Consider the following 16,627-nt stretch of genomic DNA (forward strand, 5'->3'; position numbering starts at 1 on the left):
TACATTTAAGCTGTTCATTGTATTGTCCAGATCTTCTTCCACGGCAGAGAACTCTTTGCATTATGAACAGAAAAGCAGCAGTGTGCCCAGATAACCTGGGCATGGTCCTTGGCCAAGAAATGCACACTCTAATGCATCACCAGACTCTCACAAAAAAGTGTAATTACTTAAGATCCATTCACTATGTAGTTCCTCCTCCTTTATGACACCAACTTCTCTGTTTCACACACTAGCTTTTTTCCTGAACTTCTTAGGGGGTTTCTTGTATTGGTAGGCCGAGGGCAATGTCTCAATGTGGGAACAATCATGAGCAAAAACACTGAATGAGGAACAGGAGTTCCTGGAGTTAGAGTGAACATCAAGCTGAGCAGTTATGTCAACCTTTTTGATAAAAAAAGGTAATTTTTGGACAGACTCTTTTTTGTGGCTTTGTCAGGCATTAAGTTACTTTTCTTCTTAAAGAAGAAGGCAGAGCTTCAACTGGAATGCTTTATTTGTCCAAAAGGCAAAAATGTTCATCAAAATGAGAAGACTTGAAAGAGTACAGAATCTCTATTAGCAGAGATCTTCTAGAGCAGATTATCCACCTTTTTATCAGAAGTGCCAGTTTTATGATTTGGCTGACTTGGGAGAAGAAGATGGAACAAATGGTCTCTTCCATGACTATTTCATACAACTTTTAGGAACAGCTTTTCCATCTTAGCGCTGTGCGCTGCTACAGGGAAAGGCTGTTTAGTATATCCTGATGAGAATTTTCCTGGATAAGGGTGCAAGCAAGTTTGAATAGGCCAAAAAGGAGTTAACAAAGACAAGATACTGGCCACTCTTCCCCTCAAAATTAAACTAACCGAAATTTTCTACATCAAAACTTTACACTCAATCATGACATTCTTTAGCATCGAGTTTCATGGAAATTGCCATTCTTGAGACAATCATACTCCATGTTTGTGGATGTATAGCAAGTATAAAAAATCAGGGGAAAAAAAAAAAGGCTGCCAGGATAGTGAAACATGAGTAGCAGAGAAGGTCTGATTTTGCTCCTTCTGGAGTATCTGTTGAATTCATGAATCAGGGTTTCTACAGCTTGGATGTTAAATATATGCAGCTGCTTTCTTTCATTGATATATAAGTTGACTACTAGAAATAGGGCTTTGGTCATATTTTGAAGCTTTGGAAGTTGGCCATGGCCAAAGTCAGGCTGGTGGACAAAGCACAGTAGTGTTCCTTGTAGGGCTGAAACACATGGGAAGAAACCTTAGCACCTCACTGGTTTAATCCTGTGAATATGAAGAAGAGCCATTGCTGGTATGGCTCAGCCATCTTTTGTTTTTTTAAAACTCACTCTATAAGGTGGGATTTTCTTGTTTTCCTAAGAATCTCCAGGCATTTTTCCCCAGTACTGTAAAAACTCTGAAATGTTCCTTGTTCTTTTCATTGTTTTTCTTCTCTTATTCACATATTATAGTTCTTGTGACTCTTGAATTTACAGGACTTGTTAATGTTTTTAAGTAGGGTGATGGGAAACATTTTCTGCAAGTGGTTTATGCTGAACATGTATTTTGGAGGCCTGTTGCATGTTCCCACCTTGCCTTTGAGTGCTGCAGGCAGCTGTTAGTGCAACTTAATACACTGTCCAGTAGGTGTTCTGTACATTTTATTCTCTGTGCACAAAACCAATAAGCAGTTGGTCTGTTAAGGAACCGTCTTCTGATGAGAAAACAATGAGTAAGAGAGACAGAGGAACAATTTGACCCCTGTCTGTCTACCTTCTAGGTCAGGAAGTCCTCTCACTGCCTCATTCAGTGCTTCAACTTTTGGAGCACAATTGATCTGCAATTCAGATCCTATCCAAGATTCCCAGCTCCAAGAGACATTAAAACAAAACCCTCAGGTAAATACCAGAAGCGCTGTTTCATCTCTTCTCCATCTTTCCTTGCTTTTTTGGTAGGCTGGCTTTTCAGAGTGATGAGGAAAGAGGAGTATTGACTGAAAAATACGAACTCGTGAATAATCTCTTGCTCTCTCCCACACACCTAGGTAGCAGAGAGAGCTGTGGCTGGGAATAGTTATTATGCCAAGGGAATTTCTGCCCCAAACTGTGCACTGTCATGACTGTAGATCAATCCATCTAAGAAAAATCGAAAGTCCTACGTCTGTTCTCTGGGAGTTGAGTAAAACTCTTTAGTAAGACTTGCACCCATGCATCTGAAGACATAATTAAACTTTAGGTGTGCCTTTTGCTGAACTTGTTAAACAAGATTTCCACTGCTTTTTTACCTAGAGGACAAACCCATGACAGAGTCTGTATTTATTTTGAGATACTCATCTAAATTGACACAATGGCGGTATTCACCCTGTAGCATACAATGGTAATCTTACACTGTTCCCTTATCTCCTGCCCCCAACTAAAAGCATTGAATAAAATAAACTTCATCATAAACAACACATCTTCCCTGATATTCTCTTCACTGGGTGGCTAAAAGAAGCTCTTCATATAATGAAAGAAAATATTATAAACAATAAGAACATTCTCTGAGTCAAAGATTCACCAGACACACTTTGTGTATCTGTATAGTCATTACACTGGTTAAGTTAAATTTACTGGTAAAGCCCACAGTCATCATAAATACTAATAATAATCCAGTCCTTGAAAACCTCAGTACTTTCTGATTCAGAACAATTTTAAAAGTGCTTCAGGGTTTCTGAAGAAAGACTCTAGAGGATGCACAACGATGTACCCAAGACGAAAGCTATATATATTAAGGGATGTTTTCACACTAAGACTCTAATTCTCCATTCTCCCACTTTGCCCATACTTGTTCAGTTTCACAATAAGGTGGATTTGCTTTCCTCAGGCAGGAGAAATGCTACAAAGAGCTCTTAAAATAGGAACACAGTAGTGACCTATTTTCAGTACTTCCATTCTTATTTCTAGGTCTATTATATGCAGTGTAATGAACATTGTAATGAACATTCAGCAGTGAAAAGACATCAATAACTGACCAAGTACATCTGCTCATTCTAAATACAAGATTAAAAATAGGAGACTGGACAAAACTGACAATGGGTCAGGGACTGACCTGCAGAGCAGTATCCCATCTCAGGTTAGAGATATCAGAGACCACATGAAATGAGCTAGTGACCAAGCCAGAGTGAACTCATGTAACCCTCTCTTGTTTCATTTTGTTTACATAGCGAAGAAACTTTGCAGGAATTCTGACAACTCTAATGCAGAGCTGCCATGGTTGGAAAAGATGACATCTATACTTAGAAAAATTTTATTCAGTAGTGAGATTGAACTGTATTGCAGAAGAGGCATGGAGAAACTCATAGTGTGTCTTTCCTACAGGCTTTATCATTATGATATTTACAAACACCGAGATGTATTACAATAACTAATATAAAATAGAAGTACCATCTTTCTACCATCTCATCTGCTTCTGAAAAGACAAACTTTTTGTTTGGGAGGGCGAAAAGAATTTTTCATCATTTAGGAGGCTTTTGCAAAGCTGAGATTAAATTCTTCAATTCTCAGATTGAAACTGGAAGTGATTTTTAACAAGGATGGGTTAATTTTGCTCATTTAGCAGCTTTTTCAAGAGAATTCTGATTATCTTGAGTAATCACTCACAGTTATAGTACCTGTCTTCCTCCACATACATGTATTTCTGAGACAAAGTCAAGAATGCCAGAATCTGTCAAACACTAATTGTTTTTGATCATGTACTCCACTTTACTATAAACTGCTAATTTCTAGAAAGCAAATTACTTTAGAGTATTTTGGCATACCATACAAACTTCTTTCAAGAGCTTCAACGATGAGGAAGGGATGCTTTCTTTTTTTCAGTAGATATGTACTATAAAAAATATACATGTGAAGACAGAATATGGACATTTGACAACTGACCATTCAGGGCTTGGTTTGCTAAAGCAGCATTTTGGCTATGCTTTCTTTTTTTAAGGCCCATGTCAAAAAATCAAATCAGCCATATGATGGTATTCATATTTTGTAAATGGAAGTGTTTCATTTGAAATTAACAAGGCATCTTTTTCCTAAATGGATGGTCACAGCCTGACTACATAGCATTCATTAGTGCCTGAGTGCAAGTGCTAATAAATGAATTAAAAAAGGAACTGTCAGTCAGGAACTACATGATCATGCAGTGTTCTTTTCTTTTAGCCGAAGTAAGCCAGCTTTGATTCTCGTTGTGAAAATTTTATGTGCTGAGTTAGTTCAAGGCAGAAACAGAGTGCTGAAGAATACAGTCACTTCTATCTCTGAGTTGCTGAATCACTTACCCGCCGCTCCTGCTAGTTAATAGTAGCTATTTTTAGTTTATGGTGGAAAACGCTCTCCTGGTGGCAATGATACTTCAAAACAGTTTGGGAGCAAAATCATCTGCTTTGAACGTCTCTCAGAGCCGGTGTTGGTTCTTAGCACTGGCGATCTAGGTCAGCCTGGCGCGCGGGATGTGGCACAGGCTGCCTCTTTCCTAGCTGCCCGTAAGATTCTGGGGTCATGTTTGTAAACACTGCTGCCATGCGTGCGTAAGCACGTGGCGAGACACCAGCATGACCTGGAGTGCCAAAGCCCGAGCGGTAAAGCTTGGCGCCAGTGCGATGTCGCTAAGCCAAGCAGCGCCAGCGCCCCGGCTGGCGCACACCCCTAGCAGCCCTGTGAGACACCACGGCAGCGTGTCTGAAGGGCAAGTGGGAACCTTTTTCCTGTACGTTGCACACGTGGATGGGTGCTGATGTTGCTGGTGGCCCCGCAGGTTCGTCTGTCAGTGTAAGCAAATGGCAGTGCTGAATTGTTGTTAAGAAAAACGGAACTCCTTTCTGCCCTAAGTCACTAAAACTGGATCCCACATGGTCCCAGAACACAGTGCAAAACTGTGGCTCTTACGGTAAAGAACTGTATAAGGGCACATTGCCAAAGTTTCCAAAATTACTTCAAAGACACATAACAGAGTAATCGTGTCTGTAATAGCTTTTTGCTGGCTTTGCACTGATGAAATTAAGACCACGTTTCAGGCATTATAGGAAGTAGCTCCTAAATTATTTCTGTTTATCAGTAGAAGTTGCATGATATGGCCAGTACAAACAAAAGTCACAAGTCTTTCATTTCCTCTTAACGAGAAATAAGCAGATCCAGCCATCCAAACCTATGCAAAGTTTCATCTCATGCGGTCCGCACACTTCATGTGCTTCACAAAACGTGACAGGGGGAGCAGTCTGTGGTCAATGTCCCTCTCCATTATAGCGGTTCTGTTTCAAGCGCAGCTGTAAGTCTCATTTGCTTTGACCTTTCCTGGGAGAGCTGAGAATAGGACAAAGAGTTAAAGTGTTACCAGTCTCTGCTGAGTCTGCACTTCTCGGCCAGGCAAGCCAGAGAGGCGGCTGGAAGAGGGTGTGCACACAGCAGAGGGCGTGCAGGGAGGGAGAGTAAAACAAAAGGAGAAAAATAAACTGTGCACACCCCGAAACAAAACAGGGGAACAAGTACAGAAAAAGTGCATGTCTTTGAGGAACAGGAACTTTTCTGTTTGTTTCCCTCCATGTAGTTATATCTTGTTATCTGAAATCAAAGTACGGTAGATATATGAGTCCTTGAACTCTGAACTGGTGAGGAGAGTAGCAAAAGTAAGTGAACACAATTTTAGCTGAGCAGCTGGAAAGAAACAGGCTTTGTCTTTTTGTGCCTCGGCTATGGGAGGCCTTTTAACACTACAACACACAGCTGTTCAAACCTCTTTCTTACTGTATGCCAGTGGCCTGCTAAAACAAAGCAGACCTAAGGCAATCTTCTCTGAGTGATAATGCAGCTCTGGTTTTAAATACTAGCTGATCCAAACTACTTGGGTTTTCTTGAGTCCCATCTCTTAAACCTGGACAAGAAGTGGTCCCTGGTTTGTTAGTGGAAAATGAAAAAAATAAAAGTGTCAATTCATTTCCACAGGCTTTTTGAAATCCTTCCTTATTGTAAATGCTACCCAATACTTTAGTAATGTTTCTGGAAAGCAGAAAAGTACCTTCCTCACTGCTGTGTGTACATCTAGCTAGCGCTCTCCAGTGCTACTATGCTATCGAGCAATGAGGTTTCTATTTTTGACTCACTGTGGACAACCTTCCTCTAAACCCCTGGACTGAATATTGCTTAAACGTAAAATGAGCAAACCTAAACAAGCTAGCAGGCTCCACAGCCTATCACAGTCCCGCCTTTAGCCACAACTGGGTGAAAAATAGGAGCTCTCAGAAGCACCCAGTGTGCCTGGGGACACCTAGGAGGGTGTTTGTAAACAGCATGGCCACGTGCACATGAGCCACATGGGGCTTGGCTGGCTGAACCTCTAAACTGCTGCGGGGAGAGGAGCAGCTGTGGGGAGGCAAGTCTGAATGCTCTGCTCCATCTTCTTCCAAAATAGTTTGCAGTGGTATCTCTAAACATGGCAGAGAAAAATCCATCTGTCCTTCACGGTCAGCTGCATCTGCCAGCATCCAGAGATGCTGTGTGAGCTAAATTACCTATTGGATTTTATTTCCAAATGCAGTTCATCATGGATTGTATCACAAGCCCGTGAATGTGCTGAAGTTAAAACAGGGTGGGCTCTTTGTTAAATGCACTATGTAACCAGGCAGACTGAGCTATGACTATGACCCACAGCAAAGGAATTCTCAAAGACCAGAGACATTAAAGCTTGCCATCTCCAGTTCAGGTCTAGGAGATGAAGGTGGACTCTTGAACAGAAAGCTACAAATGCTGCTATGGTCAATGTCAGATTAATGCAGGTTTGTGCATCCCATCTCCAGCAGAGAAATTTCTGACAACAAATTAAAATTGTTTTTATTTTTGTATTTTTCCCTCCTTTGAGCTCTGCTACCAAGTGTGATGTCAACATGAAGGTTCGTGGACCCTGACAAACCTTTAATGGATAAAACAGATCTAATGGGAATTGTGTGGTAGATTGGAGCTGATGTATATGAACAGCTCGCAGACTGTGGGAAATCTTGCCTGAATGAATAGGAGGATCAAGGGTATTAAAGGGAGTTAACTGGAGTACCTACTTATAGAAATGTCATAACTGTTTCACACACTGTGATTAACTGACACAACCTACTACTTTTAATTATTATTTTAATTATTTGTTTGGAGGTACATGGAGACACTTACAGCGTCAGTAAAATGGAGATAACATTCTTCCCTGCATCCTTTCTCACTTGGAGTAGAAGGTTTAAACAGTGCCACAAAGCAGTGAACAAAAAGTCATCCTTTTCCCTGAGGAGATTTATTTAATTTTAATTTGCTGAGTTGTTTTGGATAAGCACTGCTGATTTAGGGGTCTGAAAGTTTGTGTGGCAAAACCAGAACATGTTGTCAATCAACAGAAAATGCTACTGAAAAACCAAACTCTAAAAAAAAGTGAAAAGCGTCTAGTTTCTGTTTCTTAAAATTGATACTTCTGTTATCTTAGTAAGCAGAGAAAACGATCTCTAAACTTCTGAATGAGCAGGAAGGAGGGTATCATGGGTAAAGCACTGGGGTTTAGGAGATATGGGTTCAGTTCCCAGCTGTACCAAGCTTTCCTGTAGGTCTTCTAGGGTTAAGAAAAAAAAGGCACGGAAAATGAATGACTCCAGCAGGGTTTGTATCACATTGCATGATCTCTGTGTGCTTTGGCTCTCAGTTGTTGCTTATTAATTTTATACCCTTTCTCTCCTTCTTTGCATGTTTTGCCTGCTCATTAACATTAGCACCCTGGGGAAAAGACTGCAGCAGTGCTGCTCAGGAGCAACTCTCACACACACACTCACACACACACACACACACACACACACACACACACACACACACACACACACACACACAGATCAGGCACTAATAGCAGCTTTGCTTTATTTACTGCAAATATTTAGTTTTTTGAAAGGGAGCTGCCTGCCTCTGCTATAAACAAGAGTTACTAACACTCTGACCTCTTGTGTGCTGCCAGACCTCTTTTCTCTGCCTCTTTCACTGAATTAAATAGTAAGACAGAATAAAAATGGCTTATGTTTGTACAGCCCCAAGCACAGCAGGACTCTGTTTCGTGGCTGGGATATGAGGTGCCTCCTAATGTGCAATAATTAATTTTACTCTATCCACTCTTCTTATATTTAGAAGCATCAGAGTTGCCATCTTGAATTAGACTCATGCTCCAGCTTGTCCAACAAAACATCTCCAACCAGCTCCTTGTTTTAAGAAAAAGCAGCTATTCTTTTGGTAGTTAGACCCCCTCTTCCAGAAGTATAACGTCTTATTCATCTGCTAGAGTCTACATTTCATAGCAAAATACGTTAACTTGCAACTACTTTGAAAAGTTGTGGTTTCTAAGTAAAAATTTGGTTTTTAGCTTCTATACCTGTAGTCTTTCCATCCATTTCTTCTCCCTGTTGCCTAAAATAATTTTTAAAAAAAGCCCCAAAACCAAAACTACTTTTCATTTTTCAGTAAACAAAGTATATGACTGACTAGGTGTGTCACTGTTCTAAGTGTCTCTGGCATAGCTTGGCGAGCCCAAGGAAAATTAATAGGGCTTTGTGAAAAAGGCAGTTTGCAGGATCACAAGCCAGCTGACACTGGGGAAAAAATGTCACCTATACTTAATGTATTGTCAGCTGTACAGCACAGACACAGTGGAAAAACAGATAGAAATCTGTATTTTCCTGCCTGGTTTCTCACTTCTCAGGGACTACACATAGTAATAAAGAAAACAGATCAGCACAGTTCTTGGTTTTCTTACTGCTTTCTCACACCTACAGAAGCTTCTCTGCATTAAGGATTACAGAGAAGCAGAAAAGTACAGGTCTACACTTACTTAAGGAAAACAAATGTTCTATGTAAGCACCATAGAAACAACTGAGAACTGAAAGGCTGTATTTTTCTGCTTTGTGCGGTTTTCATCTTTATGAATATCAAGAGTGTTTTCCCTATGTGATCTGTATTTTCACTCACTCCTAGGTATGTGATGTGTACATTTGCAACTACCTGTGCATGGAATGGGAAACACACTAGCATACATTTTCCATCCAACAAAATGTCTACTAGATACACAAAATTAAGTAAGTGTTAAATCTGACCCTTTCCAGTTGTTCAGCTTTCATGTTTTTGATTTTTAGTGTTGCCATTTAAGTAATACTTCAGAGCTTTTTTGGGCAGAAAAACTTGAAATAGAAAAGCAAGCAAAGGAGTGAAGAGGGAACAAAAATTTGGTAACCTAAAAGAAAGTATGTTAAAATCTGTAATATGTGCACACACATACTGCCACTGCTCCATATCCCAGGATGAGGTGAGTCCCACATATTTGTCAGCTGTCCTATGTTCTCTTTTAGGGATAAATGGCATTCCTTTTATTAAGCTGTACATGTACTTGAAGCTTCATGGAAATATCTCACTTCTGTGGTCTTTAACTTTGGAAAAACAGTAGAAACTCCTGTTTTACTTCAACAATTCCTTTTCCTCATTTTGAGCAGGAGACTAATGCTACTTGCACACAAGACAAAATATGCAATCATTCTTTTCTCCTTTTTGCTTACATAAGAGCTGAAAGAGTTTTGTGTCCTTTGGCAAGTATAAAAATTTTATAACTTCAAAGAATGTGACTTCAAACACAAGTGAAGTAGCACTGAAAGAACAAACAGATTTAACAAAGATGAAAAAAAGCATCAGGGGCATGAAATGGGGTTGAGTGTTGCATGAGCAGGGGCTGTCTTTCATTAGAATGGACAAATCTGGAAAGATACTAAAGGACACAGAAGACGAGGGCAAAACTCTGCCACCAGAATCAGGCCCAAGGTTAATGTTTACCCTTTGATCTCTCTAACAGTGCCAGAAGCACCGAGAGAAGGAACAAACAGCACAAACTCAGGAATGCCTTTGCCACATATTCTCTCACATGCTTTATCTTGCTTGCTACCTACCTTCTTCTACCCAGCTAGTGCAAGAGTAATGGGAACTGTAGATCAAAAAAAAGGCCAGAAAAGAAAATGAAAGGTGATAAAGAGCTTACTGAAACAGAAGCAGATTCTGGATATGACACAGATAATTTTGTCCTGCAAATGAGAAGACACTACTGCAGTGTAATTACAAAATTACAGTGTTGTAATAGACATCAACATAAAATGGGAGCAACCAACAAGAACATACAACTGCTAGCAGAAGCCATGTGTATAACAAGATCTGTGATCAGCCTTCTTACTCTGTTGCATGACAGTGAATACCATGACTCATCCAGACAAATTCAGAACATGGAAGAGCATTTGTACCAACTGCTTCCTCCCTATGAGGAGAAAACAGATCTGAGGATTCATTTTGTAAAGCAAGTGATGTGCTCTGCACGATGTTCTGACTGCTTCCTGCAAAACTGCCTAAGGAAGTCTGAAATATGTGTACGGGATTAGATAAGGAGCATTAGAACCTCTGATAATAAGGTCCTACAGGACATAGGCTGCAAGTGTCTCTGAAGACCAGAACTGGTCTGACAGGTTTGGTTTAGGTCCATAGGGGAGAGTTTGAAACACGTTGTCAGTTGGGTGCTTCTGACCAGCTACAGTGACTTTTCATTTCTGCAAGGCACCTCCAACAACTAACAGCAGTTCTCCCCCTCCTTTTTTTTTTTTTTTGTTTGTTTGTTTTTTGTTGTTGTTGTTGTTGTTGTTTTGGGTTTTGGGGGTTATTTTGAGCAACAGATTATTCACTTGGTTGGGTAAATGCAGAAATTTCCACCAAGCTTCTTACATCTAATGGAGATCCAAAACTTGCCTTGCAGTGGTAAAACTTTCGTAACAGCAACACCTCTTTGTGTCAACATGCCTCATTAAGTAATAAAGACTTTCAGCTATTTGATTTTACTCAAAGTTAGCAGGATTCATGATTTCTTTCTTGTTCTTTAAAAAGGGAATTGTTCTGGAGTCCTAACAGGCAGTGAATCATGCTTAATTAAGGAAAAAATATATAACCATTTATAGTGGTATTCTTATATTGTAAAGAGCTGTTTTGCCATAAAAGCTTTTAGGACTTGAAGTAATTATACATTTTTAAAAGGGGAGGAAGGGTACAAAAATAATTTGAAACCTTTGCAACAATTCCCTTAACCCCCATCTCATACTTCGGGTCAGTCTGTTCCAGACAAACCCGTCAACACAACCCAGACTGAGCTCAAGTGCAGAGGAAAAAAAACAACGACGCTTGACAGAGGATCCAGTGGTCTAGAATGCAACGCAGATGCAGAAAGCTCAGCCAAAACCCAAACTATGATATGTTCTTAAAACTCTGCATTTTTTTATTTCTTTCCCCCTCCTCCACTGACCGTGAGGACTAGGGACATTCCTAGAACTCTGTCCTCACTGGCTGCGTCAAGGCAGCTGCCGAGGATGCTGGGACACTGTTTGTAAACATTCAAACCACGTGCACGCAACCACATGGAGAGTCACCGTCCTGACCTAAACCTACCCACTTGGTAAGCCGGAGTTTCGCTACAATGGAGCCAAATCCTTTCCCAACACGATGTGACTTAAGAGTAGCTCACGCCACGACACTGGAACACAAACTTGGACTGCCGATGCATTATTGGAAAGGAGATTAGGCAGAAGAGCTGTTTAAGCTTTAGTCATTGAAATGTAAGTTTAAGGACAGGGTAGCTCATGTAGAGTAAAGAAGGCAGAAGATGTTCTTGATACAGCTGCAAATATTCAGCTTAAAGCTGGAAACTTCCCCTCCCCCATGCATACACCTGGTAAAACCAATATTCGGATGCTGGGAAAACGTGGAATATATTTGAGGTTAGAAGTCATGCTGTAGAACATGTGATGATTATTTCATGTTGTCTGAATTGCATCATAGTATTTAATCAGAGTGTGGATGGTAGTGCCCTGTACCTGGGGAAGACACTTCCAAGGGGTATTTGGTTATTGAGCTACTTCTGGTTATCTTAGCTATTTAAACACTCACCTGCTCAGTTCTTTGAAACTGTCTGCTGTGGTTTAACAAAACTTTGTACTTGATTATGCTTAAAATGCTGAATTATCCTTTCTTGCTGAACTTGTACAGAGAACAAGCCTATTCCTTTCCACACTGCAGCCGAAATGCCTCCTGTATTTAATTTTTTATTTTTGTTTTAGTAAGAGGAAAAACACACACACGAAGAATTAGGTCAAATACTGCAAGCCTTTATTTATCTGTAAAAATAATCCTTCTGGGATTTCTTGCCATATGTATACTACAAGGCAACAACACTCTAGCTTGGAATCCCCACCTCCAAAGAAAACTTCACTTTTTAAAGACAGCCTCAATTTTGTTCAGGTTACTAAGATGATTCAGTGTTCTGGAAGATGTTTTACAGAAATGAACAAGCTTGCTTGAAAAGACAGACTGGAATCTAAATCTTTATGGCTTTTATTTGTTAAAGTGTTTTTCAAAGCATGGAAATTGTCTTTAAAGTGACCTCAGATTTAAAATTCTTTACTGTGAAAAACTAGTATAAAACTCTTCCTAATCCACCTATAAGTTAGGATATATTTTCTTCTTAATTTCAAGAACGGTGTGAGATAAGTGGGTAAAATTAGTTAGCTGTTCTTTCTATTTCTCAGATCTTATTTTTGTCTACCTTCTTTCTCCCAGCTATGTAATGCAAGGCACATTCCCAGTATTTTAATGCAAACAATCTTTTTGGGTCAGTCATCAGCTGTACTTGGGATTAGTCCAGCTGATGCTGGAGGGTCAGAATTTTTTTCCTTAACCCCACCATCTCTGCATCCACCCACTGAGCAGTTTCTTGGCAAAATGAGTGATTTTCCATATAAATATATATATATATGTATATATATATATATATACACACACACATATAAATTTTTTTAAAGCAAACTTATCTACCCTAAGGTAAGGCAGAAGTGATTTCTTTTCAATGGGTGACTACGAGGATAATTACTCACTGTACTTTCCATTTGTAAGGTTTTATTATCTAGGATTATTGAGATGAGGTATGCAAATTGAACATGTAAGCAGTGATGATAAAGTAACAACCAGAACTATGGCAACTTGTTAGTAGGTACTTGTTCAGTGTTCAAAAGCGTATTTCTGCTGCAGAATGTCACTAAATGAGTAAGATGGTATTCACTGCCTTATGAAGTAAGAGATGGGAATAATGCTGCAAGTGTGATTGATTCATACAATTCTCTTTTTGGCTTTCAGCCATGATGCAGTCATATGCTTTATCTCTGTTCAGACTACAGTATTGTTGTTTTTTTTTTTTTAAATAATGAATACATCCCACTCAATTTCAGAACCAGCACATTGCCTTTCAAAATGATGTCACAACACTTAATGCTGCTGGCTGACTGCCTTAACAGCAGAGCTGGACTAAATAAATACCGTATATTATTTGCCAAAATAATTTGTGGTTGTGTTCTCCAGTGCAGTTTCCAAGATAACCACCAACTCTACTTGAAACTTGGCAACTTTGTTCTACCACTTTCAAGCTCCAGTTGTGAAGCTGGCTTACAGATGCTGCTATCATGCCTTGAGCTACTGTGCGGCAGCCCAGTGAGAGAGGTAGAGGGGTCACTCGCTGTGACAAGCCAAATTTGACAGCTCTTCTGGAAGGAATTCCACCTTGACAAGTTGTCAGCTTTTTAAAAAGGACCTTACTTGGCTCTTATAGAAACACAAAATACATCTTCCACTTGGAACAAAATGGAACAAGAGATTTAAAGTCAATGCTTACGCACACTGATAAAAACACTACTGTCCGTGCAAGTAACTTAGGAGTGAGGTACTTCCTGTAAACCTGACCAAGGTCAGTAACATTATTAATCCAATCTGACCTTCATGTGTTTTCGAGGAGCAGATTGGTTCCAAAACATGATGAGGGTTTTTTTCCCCTTTTCTTTTCTTTGGTGCTGTTGCTAATATTTAAAGGAAAGTGAGGAAGACACAGGCCAGCAGTATCTAAAGTGCTTGGGCAAGAAAAAACAGACCCATCCAACTTCGGCAGCTGAAATGTCCATTCCATCAGCAACTTCAGGTTCTCCCGATTCCGCATGCAAAAGCCAAAACATTTACAACCTCCTATTTCTGCTACCCAGTGCAGCACTGGTACCAACAAGAGACCTTGGAAATCTGTCCATCATAATAACTCAGTAACTCGCAACAAGCACACATTTCTTGTTCTTTAAACAATGCTGACATGTCAAAGTCTAAGACCATGTGCACTATATCAAAACAATACCAGTTTTCCTGGCTAAAAGCCACCACAATGAATCACCACAATGCCAAAGTTCTGGCTAAAAACCTTGCTACCAACAGTGATAATTCAGTACATTCAGGTGCCTCAGTGTCTCCCTTTCAACCTTGTCTTTTTTTGCAGATTTGTTTGGAATGGGCAATACAAAACCACTCTCTGAATGGATCCCTGGATCCATTCACAAAGGGGTTTTTATGTCACTTCCCATAATGTAGCAACTCTTTCCACTGAAAGGTGACTCTCACCTTAACAACAGTTTAGTCCCACCACCAAAACATTGTTTTGTCTTCCCTTTTTCCCTCCTCTCCTCACCCTGGTTTCTAGATTTAAATATTTTCTGTCTTCACTGTCAGTGTTCAAACTAAGCTTTCTATGAGAGAGAAAAAATACTGCCCAAGAGAGATTTTTTCATTGGTTCCAAATGGTAGTTTTTTGCAGGATAAAATCTGAGATGGGTACATTGTTTCAGAGCGTTAACAGAAGCAGTCAGATCCCGCTGTAACTCGAGTGACTATTGACCATTGACATCTCCCTATTGAGTATCTTCGGCAACCACGTCCTGTTTTGCACTTTACAACCTCCAAAGTGCCATAGTGGAATACACATGCAGATACACAAGTGAATGTGTGACTGCACTCACCCCCTGCTGCAGTAAATCAACGTGCCATTAACACGCGAACAGAACGGCCTCATTTGCCGACAAACAACACCCACTGACCTGCTTTCACTAGGGACAGTGTTATCTCCTCATCTCTGAAACTCTCAAACTTCACATTGAAAGGAAAAAGAACAGAAAATTACGCTGAACATATATTCAGAGCTGCCGATCACGGCTCAGAGCCCGCACATTGGCATGCCGCTCATCATGGAAAGCAAATCTTGTGATGAGATCTTTGGCTGCAGCGTTTCGGTGAAAGCACGCTGGACCACATCACTTTTCCCTTCACCTCACTCCGAAAAGGAAAATTACTTAACAGAAAAGAGTCTGCTGAATTTCCAACACTCAGACCGCGAGCCGAAAAGCCCTCTTTTAACTCAGGACAAGAGAATGAGTGTTGGTGTCGGAGGGGGTGATTTAACACCGATAAACGCCGCGATGCGAGCGAGCGAGCGCGCACTGCCGCGCGTCCGACTCAGGCGTGGTGAGGTTGTTGCTCTTGCCTGTCATCTGGCGGGGAACAAGCCTGACCTCGCCGAAAGCGTTATTTCAGGGGAACACGCTCGGGAAAGTGATTCTCCTTTTCATCCCGCGGCCACATTGTGCCCCGACGGCGGGGGTTTAGCAACGCGGGCAAAACACGCGCGTGGAGCATTGCATGGAAAAAGAGAGGCCTCGCTCCGAGCCCCCGACTCGTCCGCACACACTTCTGCCTCCCGAGCACCCCCGGCACCACGGTCCGCTCGCCACCGCCTCGCCCTCCCCAGGCCCCGCAAGCCCCACACCTCTCTCCCCTCTCCCCGGGCTGCGCCCGCCTTTTGTGTCCGCCCGGGGCCGGGGAGCGGCGCAAAGCCGTAGCGCCTCCGACCGCCGTACCCCGTCCGCAGACAAAGGCGCGGGGAGGGGCGGCGAGGCGAAGCCCGGGTCCGGCCCCGTGGGGAGGGGGCGGCGGCGGCCCCGCCACCCCTGTCAATCAGCCATGTTGGGGGACCCACGGCGGCTCCCCCTCCTCGCCGACCCCCGGCGGCGCGGCGCAGCGCTGCCCCGCGACACCTCCACGCGGTGCCGGGCGGAGAAGGCGGCCGGCGCGGGGATCCCGCTCTGACCTCTGCCGCGTCCCTCAGCCTCGCCGACATCCAGCACGCACAGCCCAGGCGCCGCGCTCCCCGTTCCTACAGCGCCGCCATCTTGCTTCCTTCTGCTCCTTGGCAAGCGCGGCCGGGCCCCCGCATCAATATGCGCGCGGCGCCCTGACGTCGGCGCCCGCCCCGCGCACCGCCCCGCGCGAGCGGCACGGCTCCCCCCGGCCCCCCTCCCCCCCCCAGCGCGCGGCGCGGGAGCGCCCCCACCACCGTCACCGGCGCCGTCCCCGCTCCCGACCGCGCGGGGCTTTTTTCCCGGCTGCTGACGCTCTTTCGGCCTTTTGGGGATTCCCACCCCCGCCCTATTGCTCCCCCCGCCTTTTCTGCTTTCGCCGGTGGGTTCGCGGGACACGGCGGGGCGGAGGGTACCGCCCTCGAGCGCCAGTCCTCGCCACCCCCCGTGAGACACCCCTCGTTCCGCATCCCTCCCGTTCCCGGGGGCCGGCGGCGCTTTCCCACGGCCCCGGGAGCCCGTCTGCTGTACTCGGGCTGCTCTCCCCGCGCTGCGGCGGGAGGCTTGGCGGTGCAGCGTGGGACTCGGTGGCCGGCTG

The 16,627-nt window shown here is 42.7% G+C and overlaps 1 protein-coding gene and 1 long non-coding RNA gene across 3 annotated transcripts in view; one reads left to right on the forward strand and one right to left on the reverse strand.

Moving 5' to 3' along the window:
• TET2 (tet methylcytosine dioxygenase 2) overlaps window positions 1-16,154 on the reverse strand; it is a 71,526-nt gene extending 55,372 nt beyond the window's left edge. For both annotated transcript variants that reach the window (XM_014878305.2, XM_014878304.2), the window contains exon 1: window positions 16,041-16,154. In XM_014878305.2, coding sequence (XP_014733791.1) covers window positions 16,041-16,070 — 30 coding nt within the window. In that variant the 5' untranslated portion in view covers window positions 16,071-16,154. The remainder of the gene's footprint in view (window positions 1-16,040) is intronic.
• LOC148224008 (uncharacterized) lies at window positions 5,336-13,416 on the forward strand. The gene is made up of 3 exons (XR_015803306.1): window positions 5,336-7,642; window positions 8,996-9,096; window positions 9,861-13,416. It is a non-coding gene; the product is annotated as an uncharacterized LOC148224008 (long non-coding RNA).
• Window positions 16,155-16,627: the final 473 nt, after the last annotated feature.

This window comes from Sturnus vulgaris, chromosome 4 (genome assembly GCF_052056855.1).
Source record: "Sturnus vulgaris isolate bStuVul1 chromosome 4, bStuVul1.hap1, whole genome shotgun sequence".
In the NCBI taxonomy this organism is placed as follows: domain Eukaryota; kingdom Metazoa; phylum Chordata; class Aves; order Passeriformes; family Sturnidae; genus Sturnus; species Sturnus vulgaris.